This window comes from Herpailurus yagouaroundi, unplaced genomic scaffold (genome assembly GCF_014898765.1).
Source record: "Herpailurus yagouaroundi ecotype Mexico unplaced genomic scaffold, PumYag 197, whole genome shotgun sequence".
Taxonomy (NCBI): domain Eukaryota; kingdom Metazoa; phylum Chordata; class Mammalia; order Carnivora; family Felidae; genus Herpailurus; species Herpailurus yagouaroundi.
The window spans coordinates 18,530,206-18,557,957 of NW_024412428.1; the positions used below are offsets into that span (position 1 = coordinate 18,530,206).

Below are 27,752 nucleotides of genomic sequence, written 5' to 3' on the forward strand. Positions count from 1 at the left end.
GGGGGGGGGAGGGAGAATACAAGTAGGGGAGAGGCAGAGGGAGAGAGAGACACACAGAATCTGAAGCAGGCTCCAGGCTCTGAGCTGTCTGTCAGCACAGAGCCTGACTCAGGCTCAGACTCATGAATCGCGAGATCCTGGCCTGAGCCCAAGTCAGACGCTTAACCAATTGAGCCACCCAGGCACCCCTACTTATTTATTTTTAATTTACATGGCATTTAGTTAGCATGTAGTGCAATCTTTTCAGGAGTAGAATCCAGTGATTTATCCCCCACATATAACACCCAGTGCTCATCCCAACAAGAGAATCATTATGTTTTGATAGTTGGAACTTTTCAACCTTTTTTTTTCCCCCTCAGTCTTTCAAACAGGAAAAAAAATCTAGTTGAAAAGACTAAACATTGGTGAAACACATCTGTAAAAGACAGCTAAGGAATCTGTGAAAATTCTTGGTTAAATTCCCATGTACTTACATTCTAGAAAACTTAAAATTCCTGAATGAATAAATTTACACAAGAGATTGCTCACCATCACTGGATATTCTTCACGGTGAAGAACATGAGAAGTGCTGTCACTTAGAGCTGACTTCATTTCCTACTTTGAAAATCAGGAGGTGGTACATTTCCCAAACCGTAAGCCATTAGCTTTGGTGTTAATTCAGGCAAAGATACTAAGGCAGATATACTTAAAAGGATTGGTTGTATACACATAGATGAAGAAAAGCCATGGTTACTCAGGCCAAATATGACTCTTCTAAGTTCTGGTAGATTTCATTTATTTCTTTGATAGTCCCATGATACACCTCATACTTTCTTGTATTCTCAGGGTACTCCTTGTATGGCATCTGCTCAAATGCCATTTTATTGGTGAGACTTCTTGATCATCTATTTATATGTCAAATTAGCAACCTCTTCCCCACTTCATATTCTTCTTATCCTCTTATTTGTTTCTATTACACAAATCGCCATTTAATACATATTTTCTTTGTAAACAATAGACTGTGGTCTCCATGGGAGCAGTGCACGTGTGTGCTTCATACACTTTCACATACCCTGCACTTCATAGTATCTGGTGTTAAATGCATAAGTGAATGACTATCTGGTCTTTCAATTTATCATGACATCCAGTCCCATGACCACTCCCTCATCCACCTAGATGCATGGTAGACAATTTCACTATTGGTTTTGTCAACAATGAAAAATCACTGCCTTTCTTGTTTCTGGGTTCTGTACCCACACTCTGTAAAAGTCTAACCCTGGGTCGGTTCGGGCACCTACTTCCCCTGTTCCTACACCAGAAATGTAGAGACACCAGAGTACAGAGAACTGCTGGAGAAAAATCATACAACTTTTCACACTGGTAATATAAAGGAACAGTTTAACACTCAAGCTGGACCCTCAATGCAGCCAAGACATTTCTATTTGTTGCCAGTCAGTTCCTTTTCCCGGTTCCCTCAGAATCCGGTTGAAACTTTCAATACAACATTGGGCTCGATCCCACCGCCCTGGAATCATGACCCAGGCTGAAATCACGAGTCGGACATTCAACTGACTGAGCCACCCAGGTGCTCCAACACTAGGGAATTTAAAATAAGTAATTTTTAAATAATCCAGATGTTTAAAAATCACTTCCAGATAATCTCTGTGTTTAAAAATCAGATGATTTTCAGGAGAATGATTTTTAGGAGGATTAGTAGAATCATGAATTTAAAAAAACTAAAAAACAACAAAAGTAGTCACTATAAAACAACTGAAAGTCAGCTAAAGCAGTATTAACAAAAAAACCCCATAAACTTTAAATAAGTCAGTCATACAGCTAAAAAATTAAAATTTAATTAGCTAAGTTTTCAATTCAAGAGAGTAGTAAAAGAAAATGAATCTACTAAAGTCAAAAAATGAAATAAGCATTAAAGAATAACTTAATGAAACAGAAAACAAAATAGTTTTTTTCCTCAAAAAATCAATACGCAAGTCTCTTATAAAACTGATTTTTACAAAAGGAGAGGAGGCATAAATATTAGAAATAAAAGGGCAAAGTACTGTGCAGTAGAAATTCAAAAACATTGTAAGGATAACTTTAAGTCAATCATTTTCAAGACAGTATCAGTTTAAAAAACTGACTCATGGGGCGCCTGGGTGGCTCAGTTGGTTAAGCGTCTGACTTTGGCTCAGGTCATGATCTCATGGTCTGTGAGTTTGAGCCCCGCGTCCGGCTCTGTGCTGATGGCTCAGAGCCTGGAGCCTGCTTTGGATTCTGTGTCTCCCTCTCTCTCTGACCCTCCCCCATTCATGCTTTATCTCTCTCTGTCTCAAAAACAAATAAACATTAAAAAATTTTTTTAAACTGACTCAAAAAGGGAAAATCTGAATAAAACAATAACACTGTGTTGAAAATATTTATAGTTTTTGTTACTACCTCCCTCCAAGAGGACAAGATGAGATTGCTACCAAATCTATAAGGAAGAAATAATTCCTGTCTTTTATAAAATCTTTTGGATCATAGTAGAGAAGAGAAAAAATTTTAGCTTATTTACTAACACCAGTATAACAAATGCCAATACTACAAAAATACAATAGAAGATAATTTTGTACCAATGTCACTGAGGAACATAGATGTTAAAACTTAAAGTATTTGTCAAGTGAATCCAGCAATAGAAAAAATATATAATACCAAGTGTCATTTATCTCAGAAATGCAAGAATCCTCACTTTTTAAAAATTTTGTAGGGTTTATTTATTTTTGAGAGAGAGAGAGAGAGAGCAAGCTTGAGAGGGGGAAGGGCAGAGAGCGCGGGAGGGAGACACAGAATCTGAGACAGATCATGACCTGACGCTCAACTGACTGAGCCACCCAGACACCCTGAGAATCCTCTTATATCAGACACCTATATTAATGTAATTTATCATACTTACAGATTAAGGGAGACATACCTTGCAATCATCTCAATGAACATAGAGAAGACCATTTCTCATATATGCTGACTAAAATTCAGCATATATTCATAATTTTAAGAGCTAAGAAAAACTAGGAAACTTCTTTAGCTTGATGAAGGGAATCTACCAAAACACCTTCCCAGGTATAGGGAACCCCCATTTTACACAAGTTTGCATGATGCCACATAGCTTTTATGAAAAATCTATATTAGTACCTATTTTGCTACCCAAAAAAAATCCAAAAAGGATTTTCACTTTTATTTAAAAAAAAAGGGAAAAAGCAAAAATACTGTTCCACTTTTGTTTTGCAGGAACTATTTACAGAGGCAGCACACACTCTGAGCAGTGAGAGTGACATTGCCCAGGTCCTTCCCTGGGAACTACACTTGGCATCAAGCCACCAGAGCTTTGAACTGTGTCTGTGAGCATTTGTGCTTTATCGTGATTTATTTTGTGCCTCCATTATCAAGATGTGCCCTAAGGTACCAGAAAAGTCTAAGACAGGTTATTTTTTCAGGTCTTGGAATGCTGCAAAAATTTTCCATATAAATTAATGGCAATTGCTTCTTTGTTTTACACCATTTTGGCTTACAAAAGTTCATGGAAATGTTCTACTATCGGATAGCAGGAAATCTGTACATCATATTAATGATGAAATGTTGATAGCGCTCCCTTTAAAGCCAAGAACTAAATAAAATGTCCATTATTCACTGCTCCTACTTAACATTATAGTACAGGGCTTAGTGCACTAAGAAAAAGAACAAAACATATGGGGATAAAAATAGAAGAAACAAACTTTCATTACTTGCAGATTAGAAAAAAAAAGTAAATCTACAAGCTAACTCCTAAAATTAATGAGAGTTCAGGTAGATTGCTACAAGGTCAACATAAAAAAAATCAAGAGCTAAATGGAGGATATAGATTGAAATCTTTAATATAATTACTATAGGAATATCAAAAAGGAATATCAAAATAATATATGACTTCCAAGCTAATGGTGGGGTCAGGGGAGAAAGGTATTATATTGTTTTTTTTTCTTAATTTTTTTTTCAACGTTTATTTATTTTTGGGACAGAGAGAGACAGAGCATGAATGGGGGAGGGGCAGAGGGAGAGGGAGACACAGAATCGGAAACAGGCTCCAGGCTCTGAGCCATCAGCCCAGAGCCTGACGCGGGGCTCGAACTCACGGACCACGAGATCGTGACCTGAGCTGAAGTTGGACGCTCAACCGACTGCGCCACCCAGGCGCCCCAGAAAGGTATTATATTGTAAATTTTCAATCAAACCAAAATAAAATGTCAGTAAGATTTGAATAAAGAATAAACAGAAGATTTTAATAAAACAATTAACAAATGACCTATTGGATACAGAAAACTGTTCATACCAAAGCATAATACACTTTCAAGTGCACAGAAAACATTTGATAAAATTGACCAAATTGTGGCAAGTATAAACAAATTTCAAAGAACTAAAAAAAATATGTAATATGCTCTCTGACCACAATGCAATACAACCAGAAATCAGTTGCTAAAAGAGAATTACAAATACGTCTGTGTTTAAAAATAAGAAAGTGTACTTCTATGTAATACATGGGTCAAAGAAAGAAGTACAATGGAAATTAGAAAATATTTTGAATACCAATAAAAAATACTACATATAAACGTTTGTGGGATGAAACTAAAGAAATTCTTAGAGGGAAATTTATAGCCTGAAATACTAAATAGAAAACAAAAAGCCAAAAATCTGTGAGTTCATCATCCCTCTAAAGAAGTTAAAAAACAAGAACAAATTAAACCCAAGAAAATGGAAGAAAGGAAACACTAAACAATTGTAATTAATGAAGTAGAAGACAAACAAGAGAATCAATAAAGTAAAAAAACTTGGTACTTTGAAAGGACTAATAAAATCGATATATCGCTGATGAGACTAATCAAAGGAAAAAAAGAGAAGGCACCAAGAAAGTAATATAAGGAATGAAAAAGGGAGCACTATAGTAGACATTAGAATACACTGATATTTTGGGGCGCCTGGGTGGCGCAGTCGGTTAAGCGTCCGCCTTCAGCCAGGTCACCATCTCGCGGTCCGTGAGTTCGAGCCCCGCGTCAGGCTCTGGGCTGATGGCTCGGAGCCTGGAGCCTGCTTCTGGTTCTGTGTCTCCTTCTCTCTCTGCCCCTCCCCCGTTCATGCTCTGTCTCTCTCTGTCCCAAAAATAAAATTAAAAAAAAAAAAAAAAAGAATACACTGATATTTTGAACCAACTGATGCCAGGACATTTGAAAATTTAGATAAAATAGACATGTGCTTGGAAAAATACACCCTACCAAAATGTGCAGAATAAATACAATTATAAATAATTCTGTATCTAATAAAGACATTAAACCACAATTTTACAACTTCCTCACAAAGAAAATGAGGCCAAACCCCCACACGGAGGCCAATGTGGCTTCACTAGAGAATGCCACATTAAAGAAAAAAAAAATGTCAATTTATACAAACTCACCCAGGGAATTAAAAAAAAAAAAAAAAAAAGAGGAAACACAACCCAATTCTGGCTTATGAAGCCAAAATTTGAAAAGAATATTATGAGAAAAGAAAAGCATAGCCAATCATACTTATGGCCTGGACACAAAAATTCTTAAGATTAAATTTTAATTAAAATTAAATATCCACCAATTTATGCAAAATAATAGAGCACAACAAAATTGTGTCTCTTCTAGGAATACAAAGATGGTCAACTAATGTGATCAATCAGATTAGTAGAATAAGGTAAAACTTATATCATCTTCAGGACTCAGAAAAACTGTCTGATAAAAATCTACTCATGAGAAAAACTTAGCAAATTAAAGGAATTTCTTAATCTGATAAAGAGTATCTAAAACACACACACACACACACACACACACACACACACACACACGCACGCACGCATACCCTAAATTCATTGGTGAGAGACCTGGCAACTTTTCTGCTGAGAGCAGGAACAGAACAAGGATGAGTGCTATCACCACTTCTAATTCAACAGAGGATCAAAGATTCTAGCCAGTGCTAGAAAAAAAAATTGAAGAGGAAAAATTACAATTCATTATTTTCACATGATACGATCATGTACCGTAAAATCCAAGAGCATTTATGGATAAATTAGAATAAGAAAGTTTGGTGAAGGAAAGAGCCTAACTGTCCACCAACTGATGAATGGATAAAGAAGATGTGGTTCATATATACGATGGGATGCTACCTGGCAATGAGAAAGAATGAAATCCTGCCATTTGCAGCAACATGGATGGAACTGGAGGGTATTATGCTGAAAGAAATAAGTCAGCCAGAGAAGGACATCATATGTTTTCTCTCATATGTGGATCTTGAGAAACTAAACAGAAGACCATGGGAGAAGGGAAGGGGGAAAAAATAGTTACAAACCAAGAGAGAGGAAGGCAAACCATAAGAGACTCTTAAAAACAGAGAACTGAGAGTTGATGGGGGGATGGGGGAGCGGGGAAAGTGGGTGATGAGCATCGAGGAGGGCACCTGTTGGGATGAGCACTGGGTGTTGTATGTAAGCCAATTTGACAATAAATTATATTCAAAGAAAAAAAGAAAGTTTGGCGAGGTTGTTAATTGAAGGTTAATAAGATCAATTGCATTCCAGAGCAACAATAAACATTTAGAAAATAAAAATTTTTAAGGGATATCATTTATAATAGTATCAAAGATATCTAGAAATAAATCTAACCAAAAATATACAAGCTTTCTTTTAAAAAAAAAAGTTTATTTAGTTTTTAGTAATCTCTGCACCCAACGTGAGGCTCAAACTCACAACCCTAAGATCGAGAATTCCTTCTCTTTCGACTGAGCCCGCCAGGTCCCCTCCCCCAAATATACAAGGTATTTGTACAGAAAATGAAAAAGCATTATGAAGACAGATTGAAGAAGTCCTAATTAAATGAGGAGAAATTCCATTCATGGGTGGGAAGAGTCGGTATTGTAAAGATTTCAATTCCTTTTTATCTACAGATTCAACATAATTTCAAACAAAATAACATCAGGGTGTGTATGTAACTTAACTAGATGATTTAAAAATTTATATGGAAATACAGATGGCCTAAAAAACCCCAAACAGTTGTGAGAAAGGACAAGATGGGTGGACTCCTTTGACTGGAAATCAGGACTTAGTAGAAAACTATGATAAGTAGGATGGTTGTGTGACAGGCACACGGATAGATGAAAATCAATGAACAGAACAGAAACTACAGAAACTGAACCATGACCGTCAGAGCAGTAAAGAAATAAGTCTTTCCAATCAGTGTGCCAAACAGCCATAGGGAAAGAATGAAACTTGACCCCTGTCTTATACCACACATAAAAATCAATTCCAAATAGAATAAACTGTCTATAAGATATCATAGGAGAATGTCTTTTTAAACTGAGGGAAAGATTTCTTAATCAGGACACAAAACCACTAGCCTTATAAAGAGAAGAGAAAGAATGATATAGACTATGTTAGAACAAAGAATGTCTGTTAACCGAAGGATACTCCTAAGATACAGAAAAGTCAAAATACAGAGTGGAAAATGATTCTTGCAGTACATAAAACAAATAACAGGGTTGAAATCCGGAATACATAAAGAACTCCTAAAGTCAATTGGAAAAAAACAGAAATTCAGGAGAAAAGTGGGTCAGGAGAAAAAAAAAGGCAAGGATATCAGAGTTGCTTCATAACAAAGGATATTCAAGTGCCTATAAGCCTGTGAAAACTTTCTTAATTTGGTTAGTAATAAAAGAAATGCAAATTAAACCCATAATGAGATTCAACTACACACCCAGTCAGTGGCTAAAAATAATAAGACTAAGATTCCAATTGTTGTGTAAAGAGATGGAACATGGAACCTTCATACACTGCCAGTGGAGTAGAAATTGGTTCAACTGTTTTTGGACATCGGCTATTTAAGTCTGTGATTGTTACCCTAAAGGCTATTTAAGTCTGTGATTCGTTAATGGCAACATCATCCATAATAGTAAAAAGTGGAAATGATCCAAATGTAACATGAAAAACCAGCTTCCATTTGCAGGAGCAGTATGTCTAGGAATGAATGTAACAAAGATATACAAGGCCATAATGTAACATTGTGTGTCTAGTAAGAAAATATTCAAGACCACCATGAAGTAGAAATTATTATTGAAAAACAACCAAACACTTCCGAGAAAGATGGCTGAGTAGAAAGATCCTAGGCTCAATTTGTCCCATAGATACACCTAGATAACACCCACAACAGTGTAAGTAAACCAGAAAATGACCTGAAGACTGGCAGAACAGGCTCTCCACAGCCAAATGTAGAGAAGAGGCCACATCGAAGAGGGTAGGAAGGGCAGAGAAGTGATTGGGAGCCAAAACCCTCAGGACTGTCTGTAGGAGGGAAGGACACCAGTGGCGTGGAGAGGGGAGAAGGGCAGATCCCCCACCAGGCACCCCAGGCACGGGAGGCCTGCACTGGGAAAACGAATCTCCCTAACATTTGGCTTTGAAAACCAGAGGAGCCTAACTTCACTAGCTCTTACAATCAGTGTGGCTTAACAGCTAGAACTTTAAAAGCCAACTGGATAGGCTCAGGGAAATCTTGAGGGCTGTAGGAAACTGAGTCCCCTTCCTTAAAGGGACAGCACAACAAACAGCTCAGCTGAGATACAGCATAGAAACAGTAGTTTGAAAAACGGATGTGTGGGAGGGAGATTTGTTTACTCATCTCAGAGCCTATGCTGCAGGGGGGAGGGATCTTCAGTAGAGTTTTCCAAGAACAAAAGAGCTGACAGGTACTGCTTCCCTCCCCAGCCCCCCAGCCTAGATACACAACATCTGGGGAATCAGTGTAGCAGGAACACTTTCCACTCTGCTTTTGCTAACGGTGCACCTCACCCCAGGCTCTTCTGCAGACCCACCAGAAGGAGGTTTCAGGGGGCTGCAGGTCCCCTCCAGCAGAGAGCTAGCATGGGCCTTGCTGGCACCACACGCTCCACCCTGCTTCTTCCGTGGGCCCACCTCATCCAACACGCCCTTGTTGGATGTCCATCCAACGTGGTGCCAGTGTACAAGCAGCCCTGACAGGGCCAGCACCACTCCAGATGGACTCCTGCCCAGGGAGAGGGAAAGAAAACCACACACAAACTGTTCGACTGTGGCCCCCAGCAGTGGGCTGGGGGCAGATATCGGGTCAGACTTTTAGTACCGCCCGCCAATAAAAGCTTCTCCAGGGACAATACAGAGAAAGTGCCCTGCAGTTTGGTGCTACTGCATCTCTGGCAAATGCCTGGTCTGACTGAACTCAAGCCCAAGAAGGCTCCAGACTGGCCCACTAACACCACAGGAAACGCTGCCCACAATAGGCAAAGAGAGCCATTGTAGATAACTGGACTGAAGGCAAATTGGCCAAGACACGACAGTAGGGCACACGCGACACATATAGGAGATACCCCTGAGGTACCAGGTTCTGGTGAATAGGGGACATTGCACTCAGGGCACTACAGGATCTCTTCTTCATAGGGCCACTACTTTCAAAAGTAGGGGACATAACTGACTTTCCTAGTACAGGAACAGACTAGACAGACAAAAAGAGGAGACAAAATAATATGTTGCAAATGAAAAAAAATGGGACAAAATCACAGCAAGCGAGCTAGATGAAACAGAGGGAATATGCATAATAGAAAAATTAAATGGTCATAAAGATACTCACTAGATTTGAGAAAAGAGTGGAGGACCTCAGTGAGACCCTCAGTAAGGAGACAGAAAACATAAAAAAGAACCGGGCAGAGATGAACAACTCAATAACTGACATCAAAAGTACACTACAGGGAATAAGCAGCACACTGAAGGAAGCAGAGGAATGGATCAGTGACCTGGAGGACAGAGTAATGGAAACCAACCAAGCTGAACAGGATGAAGAAAAAAGACTAATAAAAAATGAGAATATATTAAGGGAAATCAATGATACCATCAAGCATAATAATATTCACATTATAGGGATCCTAGAAGGAGAAGAGAGAGACAAGGGGGCAGAAAATGTATTTGAAGAAGTAATAGCTGAAACTTCCCAAATCCTGGAAAGGACACAGATATCCAGATCCAGAAGGCACAGAGAGTCCCCAACAAAATCAACCCAAGGAGGTCCACACCAAGACACATAGTAATTAAAGTGGCAAAAAGTAGTGAGTAAGAGAATTTTAAAAGCAGCAAGTCGGGCACCTGGGTGGCTCAGTTGGTTAAGCATCCGACTTCAGCTCAGATCATGATCTCCTGGTCAGTGAGTTCAAGCCCCACATTGGGCTCTGGGCTGACAGCTTAGAGCCTGGAGCCCACCTCAGATTCTGTGTTCTCCCTCTCTCTCTGCCCCTCGCCCACTCATGCTCTGTCTCTGTCTCTGAAAAATGAATAAATATTCAAAAAAAAAATAAAGCAAAAGAGGGGCACTTGGGTAGCTCAGTCAGTTAAGCATCTGACTCTTGATCTCAGCTCAGGTCATGATCTCACTGTTCATGAGTTTGAGCCCCGTATCGAGCTTTCTGCTGACAGCATGGAGCCTGCTTGAGATTCTCTCCCTCTCCTTCTCTCTCTATTCCTCCCCAACGTGTTCTCTCTCTCTCAAAATAAATAAATAAACTTTAAAAAATAAAAAATAAATAAAAGCTTGCTGCTTTTATTCAGCTGATTTTTCAGCAGAAACTTTGCAGGCCAGAAGGGAGTGGCTCAATATATTCAGTCTGGAAAAGAAAAACCCACAGCCAAGAATACTCTATCCAGCAAGGCTATCATTCAGAATAGAAGGAGAGAGAGTTTCCCAGACAAGTAGAAGATAAAGGAGTTTATGACCAGCAAACCATCCCTACAAGAAATGCTGAAGGGTACTTTTTGAGTGGAAAGGAAAGACTATAAGCAGGAGAAAGAAAAGTCAGAAGCACAAAAGCAATGAAATTAAGTGTGTCTATAAAAATCACTCAAAGGATTCACAACATAAAAGAATGTAGAGTATGGCACAGTGTACCTAAAACATGGGAGGGGGAGAGGAGCACAAATTTAGTGCTGTTAGAATGACAAACTTAAGTGACCATAAACTTAACATAGATGGCTCTATACATAAAATGTTATGTATAAACCTAATGGTAGCCACAAATAAAAAACCAGTAACAGGTATGCAAAAAATAAAGAGAAAGGAATCCAAGTATGTCACTAAAGAAAGCAAACTAACTGTGTGAGAAGAGAGCAAGAGAAGAAAGGAACAGAGAAGAACTACAAAAACAACAACAACAAACAAGTAACGAAATGGCAGTAAGTACATACTTGTCAATAATTACGTTGAATTTAAATGGACTAAATGCTCCAATAAAAAGACATGGGGTGACAAAATGGATAAAAAGCAAGACCCAGCTGTATTCTGCTTATAAGAGATTTATGTCAGAACTAAAAATATGTGGAAATAAGGTTGATGGAAAAGAACGTTTCTAAAAAACTAAATAAATAAAAAAGAACGAAAAACACATGCAGATTGAAAGTGAAGGGATGGAGGCAAATGGAAGTGAAAAGAAAGCCGGGGTAGCAATACTCACATTGGACAAAATAGATTTTAAAAACAAACACTGGACATTTTTCCAGGGAAGATGGCGGCGTAGGAGGACGCTGGGCTCACCACACGTCCTGCTGATCACTTAGATTCCACCTACACCTGCCTAAATAACCCAGAAAACCACCAGAGGATTAGCAGAACGGAGTCGCCGGAGCCAAGCGCAGACGAGAGGCCCACGGAAGAGGGTAGGAAGGGCGGCGAGGCGGTGCGTGCTCCACGGACTGGCGGGAGGGAGCCGGGGCGGAGGGGCGGCTCGCCGGCCAAGCAGAGCCCCCGAGTCTGGCTTGCAAAAAGCGGAGGGGCCTGACGGACTGTGTTCCGACAGCAAGCGCGACTTAGCGGCTGGGAGGTCATAAGTTAACAGCTCTGCTCAGAAAGCGGGAAGGCTGGAGGACAAAGGGAAGGAGAGCTGCTGAGCCCCCGGACGACAGAGCTCAGTTTGGTGGGGAACAAAGGCGCTCGCCAGCGCCATCTTCCCCGCCCATCCCCCAACCAAAATCCCAAAGGGAACCAGTTCCTGCCAGGGAACTTGCTCGCTCCGCGCAAACACCCAACTCTGCGCTTCTGCGGAACCAAACCTCCGGCAGCGGATCTGACTCCCTCCTGCTGCCACAGGGCCCCTCCTGAAGTGGATCACCTAAGGAGAAGCAAGCTAAGCCTGCCCCTCCTGCCCCCGTGCACCTAGCCTACCCACCCCAGCTAAGACGCCAGATCCCCAGCATCACAAGCCTGGCAGTGTGCAAGTAGCCCAGACAGGCCACCCCACCCCACAGTGAATCCCGCCCCTAGGAGAGGGGAAGAGAAGGCACACACCAGTCTGACTGTGGCCCCAGCGGTGGGCTGGGGGCAGACATCAGGTCTGACTGCGACTCCGCCCACCAACTCCAGTTATACACCACAGCACAGGGGAAGTGCCCTGCAGGTCCTCACCACGCCAGGGACTATCCAAAATGACCAAGCGGAAGAATTCCCCTCAGAAGAATCTCCAGGAAATAACAACAGCTAATGAGCTGATCAAAAAGGATTTAAATAATATAACAGAAAGTGAATTTAGAATAATAGTCATAAAATTAATCGCTGGGCTTGAAAACAGTATAGCCGACAGCAGAGAATCTCTTGCTACAGAGATCAAGGGACTAAGGAACAGTCACGAGGAGCTGAAAAACGCTTTAAATGAAATGCATAACAAAATGGAAACCACCACAGCTCGGATTGAAGAGGCAGAGGAGAGAATAGGTGAACTAGAAGATAAAGTTATGGAAAAAGAGGAAGCTGAGAAAAAGAGAGATAAAAAAATCCAGGAGTATGAGGGGAAAATTAGAGAACTAAGTGATACACTAAAAAGAAATAATATACGCATCATTGGTATCCCAGAGGAGGAAGAGAGAGGGAAAGGTGCTGAAGGGGTACTTGAAGAAATAATAGCTGAGAACTTCCCTGAAGTGGGGAAGGAAAAAGGCATTGAAATCCAAGAGGCACAGAGAACTCCCTTCAGACGGAACTTGAATCGATCTTCTGCACGACATATCATAGTGAAACTGGCAAAATACAAGGATAAAGAGAAAATTCTGAAAGCAGCAAGGGGTAAACGTGCCCTCACATATAAAGGGAGACCTATAAGACTCGTGACTGATCTCTCTTTTGAAACTTGGCAGGCCAGAAAGAGTTGGCACGAGATTTTCAGTTTGCTAGACAGAAAAAATATGCAGCCGAGAATCCTTTATCCAGCAAGCCTGTCATTTAGAATAGAAGGAGAGATAAAGGTCTTCCCAAACAAACAAAAACTGAAGGAATTTGTCACCACTAAACCAGCCCTACAAGAGATCCTAGGGGGGACCCTGTGAGACAAAGTACCAGAGACATCACTACAAGCATAAAACATACAGACATCACAATGACTCTAAACCCATATCTTTCTATAATAACACTGAATGTAAATGGATTAAATGCGCCAACCAAAAGACATAGGGTATCAGAATGGATACAAAAACAAGACCCATCTATTTGCTGTCTACAAGAGACTCATTTTAGACCTGAGGACACCTTCAGATTGAGAGTGAGGGGATGGAGAACTATTTATCATGCTACTGGAAGCCAAAAGAAAGCTGGAGTAGCCATACTTATATCAGACAAACTAGACTTTCAATTAAAGGCTGTAACAAGAGATGAAGAAGGACATTATATAATAGTGACAGGGTCTATCCATCAGGAAGAGCTAACAATTATAAATGTCTATGCGCCGAATACCGGAGCGCCCAAATATATAAAACAATTACTCATAAACACAAGCAACCTTATCGATAAGAATGTGGTCATTGCAGGGGACTTTAACACCCCACTTACAGAAATGGATAGATCATCTAGACACACGGTCAATAAAGAAACAAGGGCCCTGAATGAGACATTGGATCAGATGGACTTGACAGATCTATTTAGAACTCTGCATCCCAAAGCAACAGAATATACTTTCTTCTCAAGTGCACATGGAACATTCTCCAAGATAGATCATATACTGGGTCACAAAACAGCCCTTCATAAGTTTACAAGAATTGAAATCATACCATGCATACTTTCAGACCACAATGCTATGAAGCTTGAAATCAACCACAGAAAAAAGACTGGAAAACCTCCAAAAGCATGGAGGTTAAAGAACACCCTACTAACGAATGAGTGGGTCAACCAGGCAATTAGAGAAGAAATTAAAAAATATATGGAAACAAACGAAAATGAAAATACAACAATCCAAACGCTTTGGGACGCAGCCAAGGCAGTCCTGAGAGGAAAATACATTGCAATCCAGGTCTATCTCAAGAAACAAGAAAAATCCCAAATACAAAATCTAACAGCACACCTAAAGGAAATAGAAGCAGAACAGCAAAGGCAGCCTAAACCCAGCAGAAGAAGAGAAATAATAAAGATCAGAGCAGAAATAAACAATATAGAATCTAAAAAAACTGTAGAGCAGATCAATGAAACCAAGAGTTGGTTTTTTGAAAAAATAAACAAAATTGACAAACCTCTAGCCAGGCTTCTCAAAAAGAAACGGGAGATGACCCAAATAGATAAAATCATGAAGGAAAATGGAATTATTACAACCAATCCCTCAGAGATACAAACAATTATCAGGGAATACTATGAAAAATTATATGGCAACAAATTGGACAACCTGGAAGAAATGGACAAATTCCTGAACACCCACACTCTTCCAAAACTCAATCAGGAGGAAATAGAAAGCTTGAACAGACCCATCACCAGCGAAGAAATTGAATCGGTTATCAAAAATCTCCCAACAAATAAGAGTCCAGGACCAGATGGCTTCCCAGGGGAGTTCTACCAGACGTTTAAAGCAGAGATAATACCTATCCTTCTCAAGCTATTCCAAGAAATAGAAAGGGAAGGAAAACTTCCAGACTCATTCTATGAAGCCAGTATTACTTTGATTCCTAAACCAGACAGAGACCCAGTAAAAAAAGAGAACTACAGGCCAATATCCCTGATGAATATGGATGCCAAAATTCTCAATAAGATACTAGCAAATCGAATTCAACGGCATATAAAAAAAATTGTTCACCATGATCAAGTGGGATTCATTCCTGGGATGCAGGGCTGGTTCAACATTCGCAAATCAATCAACGTGATACACCACATTAACAAAAAAAAAGAGAAAAACCATATGATCCTGTCAATCGATGCAGAAAAGGCCTTTGACAAAATCCAGCACCCTTTCTTAATAAAAACCCTTGAGAAAGTCGGGATAGAAGGAACATACTTAAAGATCATAAAAGCCATTTATGAAAAGCCCACAGCTAACATCATCCTCAACGGGGAAAAACTGAGAGCTTTTTCCCTGAGATCAGGAACACGACAGGGATGCCCACTCTCACCGCTGTTGTTTAACATAGTGTTGGAAGTTCTAGCATCAGCAATCAGACAACAAAAGGAAATCAAAGGCATCCAAATTGGCAAAGATGAAGTCAAGCTTTCGCTTTTTGCAGATGACATGATATTATACATGGAAAATCCGACAGACTCCACCAAAAGTCTGCTAGAACTGATCCATGAATTCAGCAAAGTTGCAGGATACAAAATCAATGTACAGAAATCAGTTGCATTCTTATACACTAACAATGAAGTAACAGAAAGACAAATAAGGAAACTGATCCCATTCACAATTGCACCAAGAAGCATAAAATACCTAGGAATAAATCTAACCAAAGATGTACAAGATCTGTATGCTGAAAACTATAGAAAGCTTATGAAGGTAATTGAAGAAGATTTAAAGAAATGGAAAGACATTCCCTGCTCATGGATTGGAAGAATAAATATTGTCAAAATGTCAATACTACCCAAAGCTATCTACACATTCAATGCAATCCCAATCAAAATGGCACCAGCATTCTTCTCGAAACTAGAACAAGCAATCCTAAAATTCATATGGAACCACAAAAGGCCCCGAATAGCCAAAGTAATTTTGAAGAAGAAGACCAAAGCAGGAGGCATCACAATCCCAGACTTTAGCCTCTACTACAAAGCTGTCATCATCAAGACAGCATGGTATTGGCACAAAAACAGACACATAGACCAATGGAATAGAATAGAAACCCCAGAACTAGACCCACAAACGTATGGCCAACTCATCTTTGACAAAGCAGGAAAGAACATCCAATGGAAAAAAGACAGTCTCTTTAACAAATGGTGCTGGGAGAACTGGACAGCAACATGCAGAAGGTTGAAACTAGACCACTTTCTCACACCATTCACAAAAACAAACTCAAAATGGATCAAGGACCTGAATGTGAGACAGGAAACCATCAAAACCCTAGAGGAGAAAGCAGGAAAAGACCTCTCTGACCTCAGCCGTAGCAATCTCTTACTCGACACATCCCCAAAGGCAAGGGAATTAAAAGCAAAAGTGAATTACTGGGACCTTATGAAGATAAAAAGCTTCTGCACAGCAAAGGAAACAACCAACAAAACTAAAAGGCAACCAACGGAATGGGAAAAGATCTTTGCAAATGACATATCGGACAAAGGGCTAGTATCCAAAATCTATAAAGAGCTCACCAAACTCCACACCCGAAAAGCAAATAACCCAGTGAAGAAATGGGCAGAAAACATGAATAGACACTTCTCTAAAGAAGACATCCGGATGGCCAACAGGCACATGAAAAGATGTTCAGCGTCGCTCCTTATCAGGGAAATACAAATCAAAACCACACTCAGATATCACCTCACGCCAGTCAGAGTGGCCAAAATGAACAAATCAGGAGACTATAGATGCTGGAGAGGATGTGGAGAAACGGGAACCCTCTTGCACTGTTGGTGGGAATGCAAATTGGTGCAGCCGCTCTGGAAAGCAGTGTGGAGGTTCCTCAGAAAATTAAAAATAGACCTACCCTATGACCCAGCAATAGCACTGCTAGGAATTTATCCAAGGGACACAGGAGTACTGATGCATAGGGGCACTTGTACCCCAATGTTCATAGCAGCACTCTCAACAATAGCCAAATTATGGAAAGAGCCTAAATGTCCATCAACTGATGAATGGATAAAGAAATTGTGGTTTATATACACTATGGAATACTACGTGGCAATGAGAAAAAATGAAATATGGCCTTTTGTAGCAACGTGGATGGAACTGGAGAGTGTGATGCTAAGTGAAATAAGCCATACAGAGAAAGACAGATACCATATGGTTTCACTCTTATGTGGATCCTGAGAAACTCAACAGGAACCCATGGGGGAGGGGAAGGAAGAAAAAAAAAAAGAGGTTAGAGTGGGAGAGAGCCAAAGCATAAGAGACTGTTGAGAACTGAGAGCAAACTGAGGGTTGATGGGGGGTGGGAGGGAGGAGAGGGTGGGTGATGGGTATTGAGGAGGGCACCTTTTGGGATGAGCACTGGGTGTTGTATGGAAACCAATTTGACAATAAATTTCATATATAAATAAAAAAAAATAAATAAAAAAAAAAAATAAAAACAAACACTATAACAAGAGACAAATAAGGGCACTATATCATCATAAAGGGAACAATCCAACAAGAAGATATAATAATTGTAAATATTTATACACCCAGCATGGAAGCACCCAAATACATAAAGCAGTTAATAACAAACAAAGAAAGTAATCTATAGTAATACAATAACAGTAGGGGACTTTACCATGCCACTTACACTGATGGACATATGATCCAAACAGAAGATCAGGAAGGGATGGATGGCTTTGGACACATTGGACCTAACATATATTCAGAATGTTCCACCCTCAAACAGTGGAATACACATTCTTTTCAGGTGCACATGGAACATTTTCCAGGATAGATCATATATTAGGCCACAAAACAATCTCAATAAATTCGAAAAGACTGATGTTGTAGCATCCATCTTTTCTGACCAACACGCTATGAAACTAGAATCAACCACAAGAAGGAATCTGTAAAGAGCACAAATACATGGAGGTTAAATAACACACTATTAAACCATAAATGGGTCAACCAAAAATCAAAGAGGAAATCAAGAAATGCATGGAGACAAATAAAAATAAAAACGCAATGGTCCAAAATCTTTGGGTTGCAGCAAAAGCTGTCCTAAGAGGGAAGTGTATAGCAATAGAGGTCTACCTGAAGAAGCAAGAAAAATCTCAAATGAATAACCTAAACTTCCACCGAAAGGACCTAGAAAAAGAAGAGCAAGCAAAACCCCAAACCAGTAGAAGGAAGGAAATAATAAATATTAGAGCAGAAATAAACAAAATAGGAACTAAAAAACAATAGAACAGATCAATGAAACTAGGACCTGTTTATTTGAAAAACATCAACAAAATTGATAAACCTTTAGCCAGACTCATCAAAGAGAGACAGACAGAAAAAGAGAAAGAGAGAACTCAAATAAATAAAATCACAAATGAAAGAGGAGAAATAATCACCAATACTCTAGAAATACAAAGGGTTATAAGAGATTATGAAAAATTGTATGTGAACAAATTGTACAACTTAGATAAAATGCATAAATTCTTAGAAATATATAACTTCCCAAATCTGAATGAGGAAGAAACACAATATGTTTACCTGATTACCAGTAATGAAGTTGAATCAGTATCCAAAAACTTCCAACAAAGTCCAGGACCAGATGGCAACACAGGTGAATTCTACTAAACATTTAAAGAAGAGCATGCCTATTCTTCTCAAACTATTCCAAAAATAAGAAGAGGAAGGAAATTAGGAAATTTATTTATTCTATGAGGCCAATATTACCCTGATACCAAAACCAGACAAAGGTGCTACAAAAAAATAAAAAAAAAAAAAAGATAACTATGGGCTAATATCTCTGATGAACATAGATGCAAAAATCGTCAAGAAAGTGTTAGCAAACTGAATCCAATACATCAAAAAAATCATTCACTATGATCAAGTGGAATTTATACTTGGGATGCAAGTGTGGATCGATATTCACAAATCAACTGACATGATACATCACATCAATAAAGAAAAGATAAAAACCATATGATCATTTCAACAGATGTAGAAAAAGCATTTGACCAAGTACAATATCCACGCATGATAAAAACCCTCAACAAAGTAGGTTTAGAGGGAACATACCTCAACATATTAAAGGCCATATATGAAAAACACATAGCTAACATACACAATGGTAAAAAACTGAGAGCTTTTCCCCTAAGATCAGGAAGAAGACAAGCATGTCTACTCATCACTCTTATTCAACATAGTACTGGAAGTCCTAGTTACAGCAGACAAGAAATAAAAGGCATCCAAACTGGCAAGGAAGAAGTAAAACTCTTTGCAGGTGACATGATACTATATATAGAAAACCCTAAAGACTTCACCAAAAAACTACTAGAACTGATAAATTCAGTAAGATTGCAGGATACAAAATCAACATACAGAAATTCATTGCATTTCTATACATTACTAATGAAGTAGCAGAAAGAGAGATTAAGAAGAGAGTGCCATTTATAATTGTACTAGAAATAATAATATACCTTGAAATAAACTTAATCAAGGAGGGGAAAGACCTGTACTCAGAAAACTATAAAACACTGATGAAAGAAATTGAAGATAACACAAACAAATGTAAAGGCAGCCCATGCTCATGAATTGAAGACTAAATATTGTTAAAATGTCCGTATTACCCAAAAGCAATTCATAGATTAAATGTAATCCCTGTCAACATATATACAATTTTTCACACAACTAGGAAAAAACAGTTCTAAAATTTGTATGAAACCACAAAAGACCCCTAAATAGCCTAAGCAATCTTGAAAAAGAATGTATCACAATCCTAGATTTCAAGATATACTGCAAAGGTGTAGTAATCAAACAGTATGGTACTGGCACAAAAGGACAAACATAGACCAATAGAACAGAATAGAGGGCCCAGAAACTCACAGATATAGGGCCAATTAATCTAGGATGAAGGAAACAAGAATGTGCAATGGGAAAAAGTGTTTTCAATAGATGGTTTTGGGAAAACTGGACAGATATGTGTGAAAGAATGAAACTGGACCATTTTCTTATACCATACACAAAAATAAACTAAAAATGAATTAAAGATCCAAATGTGAGACCTGAAACCATGAAACTGCTTGAAGAAAACATTGGCAGAAAGCTCTTTGACATCAGCCATAGCAACATCTTCCTAGATATGTATCCTCAAGCAAGGGAAACAAAAACAAAAATAAACCTTTGGGACTACACCAAAATAAACTTTTGCACAACAAAGGAAACCATCAACAAAATGAAAAGCCAACCCACTGAATGGGAGAAGATATTTGCAAATGTCACATCTGATAAGGTGTTAATATCCAAAATATGTAAGTAACTTACACAACTCAATACCAACCACCCCCCCCAAATAATTTGACTTAAAAAGAGGCAGAGAATCTGAATAAACACTTTTCCAAAGACATACAGATGGCCAACAGACACATGAAAAGATGTTCTACATCACTAATCATCAGGTTAATGCAAATCAAAATCATAATTAGATACAACCTTACACTTATCAAAATGGCTAGAATTAAAAAGAAATAACAAGTGTTGGTGAGGATGTGGAGAAAAGGGAAACTTTGTGCACTGTTGGTGAGAATGTAAATTGGTGTAGCCACCACAGAAAACAGTATGGATGTTCCTCAAAACAGAATTCCTTAAAATTCCTTAGGTTCCTTAAAAAGAGAACTGGCATATGATCCAGTAATTTTGCTACTTGGTATTTACCCAAAGAACACAAAAACACTAATTCAAAAGGATGTATTCACACCGCTGGTCACTGAAGCATTATTTGCAATAGCCAAGGTATGGAAGCAATCCAAGTGCCCATAAATAGATGAATAGATAAATAAGAGGTGGCATATATACACAATGGAATAGTACTCGGCCATAAAAAGGATGAGGTCATACCATTTGTGACAACATGGAGGGACCTAGAGGGTGTTCTGCTGAGTGGGATAAATCAGGGGAAGACAAACACCTATTATTTCAGTTAAATGTGGACTGTAAAAAACAAAAAGCAGAAACAGACCTATAAATACAAAAAACAAAGTGGTCATTGCCAAGGGGAAGGGAGTGAGGCTTTGGGTAAAATGGGTGAAAGGGAGTGGGAGATACAGACTTCCAGTTATGGAATGAGTAAGTCAAGGGGATGAAAGGTACAGCACAGGGAATACAGTCAATTGCATCGTAAAGCAATGTCAAAGGTATCATGAAAGCATTGCATAGCGATGGACCGGTAGCTACACTTGTTGGGAGTATAGCATCATGTATGGACTTGTCGAATTAGTATGTTGTACACCTGAAACTACTGTAACATATTGTATCAACTATACTTTAATAAAAACTTTTTTTAAATAAAAAATTACAGTTGTGTGGTATAAAGAACTCAGAAACAGTCCCAAACTTCTATTAAAACTTGGTACATGACTAAGAAGGGGTTATAAGTCAATGAGGGAATAAATGAGCCTGCTATATATGGGGTTAGGACAACTGTCTGTCCATATGAACAAAAACACCTCCCTCCCCAAATCTCAATTAGATTAGAGGCCTAAGTGTAAAAAATAAAACTTTAATAATGTTTTATAAGTAATAGAATACCTTCACTAACTCAGTGTACAGCCTGGATTTCTTAAACATGACAAAAAGCACAAACCACACACACACACACACACACACACACACACACACACACAAAACATAACCACATACACACACACACAAAAACACACACTGATAAATTTCACTACATGCAAAATTATAAATATTTATTTTTTAATTGTATTTAAATCCAAGCTAATTAACATAGTGTAGAATGGTTTCTGTGACAAAATAAATAATAATCAAGTTAAGAGACACAGTGGGAGGAGATATTTATAATATAAACTACTAATAAAAAACAGCATCCATTTTTTACGGCTGAGTAATATTCCATTGCATGTGTATGTATACACACACATACACCCCCCCCCCCACATCTCCTTTGTCCATTCATCAATAGATGAATATCTATTGATGGACATTTGGCATGCTTCTAGATCTTGGCTATTGTACATAATGCTGCAATGTATATAGGGGTGCATAGGTCTTTTCAAACTAGTGTTTTTATTTTAACATTGTGTGTCAACTATACTAAAAAATTAGCATCCGCTTTATTTAAAGTAGTCTCATAAATCAATAGTAAAATATTCTGACTATCATGATACTACTGGTAATGTATAGGCACCAACCACCAAGAAGAGAGCAAAATCAATATGAATGAAAACTTGAAAAAAAGAGGCTACTCTGGTGCCTACCACCTGAATGCCAGCCCCCAAGCAATCCTAAAGGAAAGTCAATGAAAGACATGTGAACACAGAACAGTTTTAAGTCCCCTCTCAGAAAAAATTTAAAAATGAAATTTGAAATGAATGTTTATCCTTCAAGCAGGGAATTAGCTTTAATTAAAAGAAAACAGAAGTCAGCTGCATGCATGAGAGATAATATTTTAGGTTGAGCTACGTGAAATGACCATTTTTGTAAATAAGAGATGGTCAAAAACTGGCAATTCCGTATGGTTCCACCTATGGTCTTCATTTCTCTATGATATTATAAATTACATATCCAGAGCATTTCAACCTATGGAACTAAAGACAGAATCTACCTACTAATTAATGGGCTTGAAATAAGTTTTCAGGTAAGACTAAAACTTGATTCTACTCAATTACATAAGGCAGTTTTATTTTATTTTATTTTATTTTATTTTATTTTATTTTATTTTATTATTTTTTTGCCTTTTAAGGCAGTTTTAAAGTATTGTGTTTTCCTGGAATACAATAAAAAACTGTTTTGTAGCCTACTAAAAATGTACTTCTTTGTCAAAAATTATAAAATATGCTTAGATGATTATTAAAGCCTAAAGCTGAATGAGAGAAAAATCTAACTCGACTTAAATTGATTGAATTTACAAAACTTTTTTTCCATTTTACCTCACCAAAATCAACTTCTTTGTATCTCTATGCTATAAAAATTCCACTGATTTTTGGTTTCTGAAATAGCATCACTGTTGGCTCCTTAACTTTAAAAGGTTCTCACAAAATTTAAGAACAATCTTCAATAAAAGTGTTCTGAGTTTCTAAAATTAAACATGTTTTTATTTTCATAGATATTTTGGCAAATCAAAAATGAAGAAACGCAAGCAGTCAGAAACAAGAAAAAAATATGCTCAATCTTCCTTACTTCTGTTATTCCTAGTTTCTTCCCTTCCTTAGTCTTTACCGTCCATCCTCCCTCCTTCCTCTTTCCTTTGCTTCCTTCAGTCTTGAAGCTAACATCAACAAATGTTAATAACTGGGATGCCTACGGGGCGCCTGGGTGGCTCAGTAGGTTAATCCTCCGACTTCGGCTCAGGTCATGATCTCACGGTTCATGGGTTCGAGTCCTGCATCGGGCTCTGCGCTGACAGCTCAGAGCCTGGAGCCTGCTTTGGATTCTGTGTCTCCCTCTCTCTCTGCCCCTCCCCCTTCATGCTCTGTCTCTCTCTCCTTCAAAAATAAACAAACATCAAAAAAATAAAGTTAAAAAAAATAACTGGGGTGCCTGGGTGGCTGAGTCAATTAAGCATCTGACTTCAGCTCAGGTCATGATCCCACAGTTCATGAGTTTGAGCCCCGCATTGGCCTCTGTGATGACAGCTCAGAGCTTGGAGCCTGCTTCGGATTCTGGGTCTCCCTCTCCCTCTCTCTCTGCCTCTCCCCCACTCACACTCTGTCTCTGTTTCTCTCTCAAAAAATAAATAATAAATATTTTTAAAAAATTATTAAATATGTTAATAACTATTAATACTAATTAACAGCAGTATATATCTTGTTCTTGTACTTTAATGTATTAACATTTAGAAAAAGAGAAATTTTAGAAATTTAGAAAAAAGAGAGTTTTTACCTTTGCCTCCCTTACAGTGAATTGCTATGATGTTTTCATCATCTTGAGCCATCCACTCATCTACTTCTTTGGTGAATGCCAACATCTCACTGATTTCAAATGCAAAATTTTTAGTTGAATTAAAATATACCCACAAATCAAGGCCAGGGTATTTAGCTTTCTTTTGACAGCCAACTTGGCATAAAACTTACCTTAGTGTGGGGACATTGTGATCATCAATCATGATTCGCCGGACCCTGTAATGGAAGTACTTAGGATCATAGGCTCTTTCACCTACAAGAAATGATGCATGGGTCATATTTCTATGCCTAATAACATAGTAAAGGATCAAGTTATGAATAAGTCATCCTTTTGTATTATAAATTCCTTATCCACCTTTAAAAGGTTTCTGACCGGCTCTTGCTGCTGTAAGAATATTAAGAGTCTGAAAAACAGAGATAGTAGTGGTTTGTCCACCTTGAGTAACCTAAGCACAACTTATTTGGGTCTAACAGACCTTACTTTTAATTTTCTATCAGGCTATTCATCATGTTATCATAGGGTAGAGAGACACCACAGAGCTGAAGCAAAAGTGGCCAACCCGAGTGCTTGCCTCCTGGAAATGTCTATTTAATATACAGGAAAAGTCAAGAGAGGCAGAGTAGTAAACTGGGATATAATCTGCTTTCTACAGGGTTTTGCTCTTTGAGCGTATTTCCCTTTGTTTATTGACTACTTGTATTTTTTTTAAATTTGGGCTTTGCTGTCCTCGTACCGCACTCCTAGTGAATTAGAAATATATTCGTTGATTGCCTGTTTTCAAAACACGAGCTGGCAGGAAAAATAGAAGTATTTTCCTAAACCTAATACCATTAGGGCAGATTCTACCTCCCATGGCTCTGCCTCCACTTAAGCCTCCTGCCTCCTTCACCAGGGCATGTATGCCGTTGATCGGTCTTTTCCTACCAAATAGAGCCAGTGCAACACAGAGATTTTCAAACTCACTTTCCACCGCCACCAAATACTTATGATTAAATGACATGTAAAAGCAGAATCATCTTCTTTTATGCAGTGATCTGCTTTCCGTTGATGGTAGCAAACTATCTGACTATGTACATACTGCATAGATTATAGACTTGATAGTGGTCTTGATGTTTGGTATCCAGGAACCGCACAACTTCCTAGAAAAAAATAGGCACACATGTTACATAAATGCACATGGCACCAACATAAACCATTCCTTAGGAGGAAGCTGAAATGGTCATAACCTTTTTTTTTCTTTTGAAGTTTATTTATTTATTTTGAGAGAGAGAGAGAGCACAAGAGGGGGGTAGGAGCAGAGGGAGAGGGACAGGGAGAAGGAGAGGGAGAGGGAGAGGGAGAAGGAGAGGGAGAGGGAGAGGGAGAAGGAGAGAGAGAGAGAGAGAGAGAGAGAGAGAGAGAGAGAGAGAATCCCAAGCAGGCTCTGCACTAAGAGTGCACAAGGGGCTAAAACTCATGAACTGTGAGATCATGACCTGAACCAAAATAAGCAGTTGGATGCTTAACTGACTGAGGCACCCAGGTGCCCTTGGTCATTACCTTTTATTCACTTGTCCCTCACTTGGCAGCTTTTAGGGGAGATTTAGGGAATATAAGAGTATGTAAATTCTAAGTCCCATCTCATCCACTGATGGTTTTCAAATAGCCTACAAAGTTGTGCTTGACTACTCTGAGTAACCTCTACTATAAATACACACTGTTTAAAGCTACCAGAGAAAGTAAACTGGCTTTAAGTAAATTTGTTCTGAATTATAAATTCACAGTAATATATGGTTCTTATTTTCTGAATAGGTTTTCTTAGATAATGAGTTGGATATTATAATTTATGTATGCACTGTTTAAATGAATAAATAAATGCAAAAATGTACAGTATGATTGCGTGTGATATGCATGACACTGGACATGTGTGATATACATGATGTGATATTGTATGATTATGGTATTATATACATGATAGAAAAATAAATATTTTTATTATATTAAATTATTAATTATATTAAATTTTAGTTAAGTGGTGGCAATATGGAGATTTTTGGGGGGGTCATCTGTGTTTTCATATTTTCTAAAATGAATACACACATGTGCATATGTGCATATATGTATATAGACACAAATTTGTGCATATATGTGTAACATTTCAAATAGACATAATTTAAAATGGTTCCTATCACCATACTAATATTTCCAGCAAATTTATCCATCTGAAATACACGCATGTGCATGTCTCTGTACAACAAAAGGACTATAAAAAAGCTCAAAAATTGAGGACTATAGTACCCTGAGCAATGTTTACTGGCTTCGTATTGGGGAAAAGACAAATTAAGATATCAAACTGATCAATTGGTTAAATTGTCAGGAGGAAATAGTAAGTCAAAAAGATAAACGCTTCAAGTCTGCATAATACTGGAACGGGGGGGGCTAAATAGACTCATACACATCAAAAATTCATGAGCTCCTTTACACCAAAATAAAATCCAGATTGATTGAGGGATATAAAGAAAATTTAAGCAAATATTAACCAGTTCTTTGGATAAGAAAAAGCACTGTTAAATCAGTGGAAGATCAACAGACAACAGATTTAGGTTTGACTTTATAAAACTTTGAAATTTCTATTTTAAAAAAATGTTACAGTACAACAAACATTAATAGGGGAGAATATTTTTCAGATAAAAAATTGAGTGAAGGGGGACTATGCCTAGTATTATCTATACATTAGTTATACTAGTATAAACTAGTAACTTATAATAACAGTTTAAATAGTATTCTGTCAACCTATAGACAAGTGGATCTAGGACATAAATAAAATCATAAAAGAGAAAATCTAACTGTGTAACAACCTACCTAGATAAATATTCAGCCTCACCAATAAAGAAGTCTAAAACAACAATAAAATCCCATTTTCACCCATGAAATTAGCCTTTTCCTTTTTAATGACAAAATCCAATGCTGGCAAAGATGGCATGAAAATAAAACATTTGATTCATTGTTAACACAATCCCTTGGATTTGGCAATATATTTTGAGAACCCTAAAAATACTCAATACTCCATAACCAGGTAACTTTACTCCTAGGAATCTATCCAGAAAAGGTTTTACGTCTTTGTGTCTTTATGCCTCTGTTGTGGCATTAGTAATATTGGTGACACCTAAATACCCAACATTCGAGGTTGATTACAGCACTAATGAAATATAATGCAACCATTAGAATACCGTCTTGCCCTTCATTCCTTCAACAAGTAAATATGTCACAGTGGTTACTTTATGTGCAACCTTCTTTAGTATACCCACACTTAACGATAGTATTTGATTTTTTTTAAAATTTTTTTTTTCAACGTTTATTTATCTTTGGGACAGAGAGAGACAGAGCATGAACGGGGGAGGGGCAGAGAGAGAGGGAGACACAGAATCGGAAACAGGCTCCAGGCTCTGAGCCATCAGCCCAGGGCCCGACGCGGGCTCGAACCCACGGACCGCGAGATTGTGACCTGGCTGAAGTCGGACGCTTAACCGACTGCGCCACCCAGGCGCCCCAGTATTTGATTTTTTATAAAAAAATTAATATGCCTGGATGGCTAAGCCTTGGGATTTAAAAAAAATCACCTTCAGAGTTCTCTATATGTCTAAAAAAACTCAAGAATTTGAGTTTTTTCCAAGAGTCCATTCTTGACTCAATACATAGACAATTTACTGCTGTGTTTTCTGACTTAAATAGTTTATCTGAAGACTCCAAATACCTCTTAAACTAATTAGCTGAATAGAGACAAAAAG

General features: G+C 38.3%; 1 protein-coding gene across 2 annotated transcripts in view; it reads right to left on the minus strand.

Annotated features, from left to right (window-relative positions):
* The window catches only part of LOC121012895 (phosphatidylinositol 3,4,5-trisphosphate 3-phosphatase TPTE2-like), a 113,310-nt gene that overhangs the window by 41,618 nt on the left and 43,940 nt on the right, over window positions 1-27,752 (minus strand). For both annotated transcript variants that reach the window (XM_040448302.1, XM_040448303.1), the window contains exons 8-10: window positions 25,064-25,124; window positions 24,156-24,237; window positions 23,965-24,053 (exon numbers count right to left, since the gene is read on the minus strand). In XM_040448302.1, the coding sequence (XP_040304236.1) occupies window positions 23,965-24,053; window positions 24,156-24,237; window positions 25,064-25,124 (232 nt within the window). The remainder of the gene's footprint in view (window positions 1-23,964; window positions 24,054-24,155; window positions 24,238-25,063; window positions 25,125-27,752) is intronic.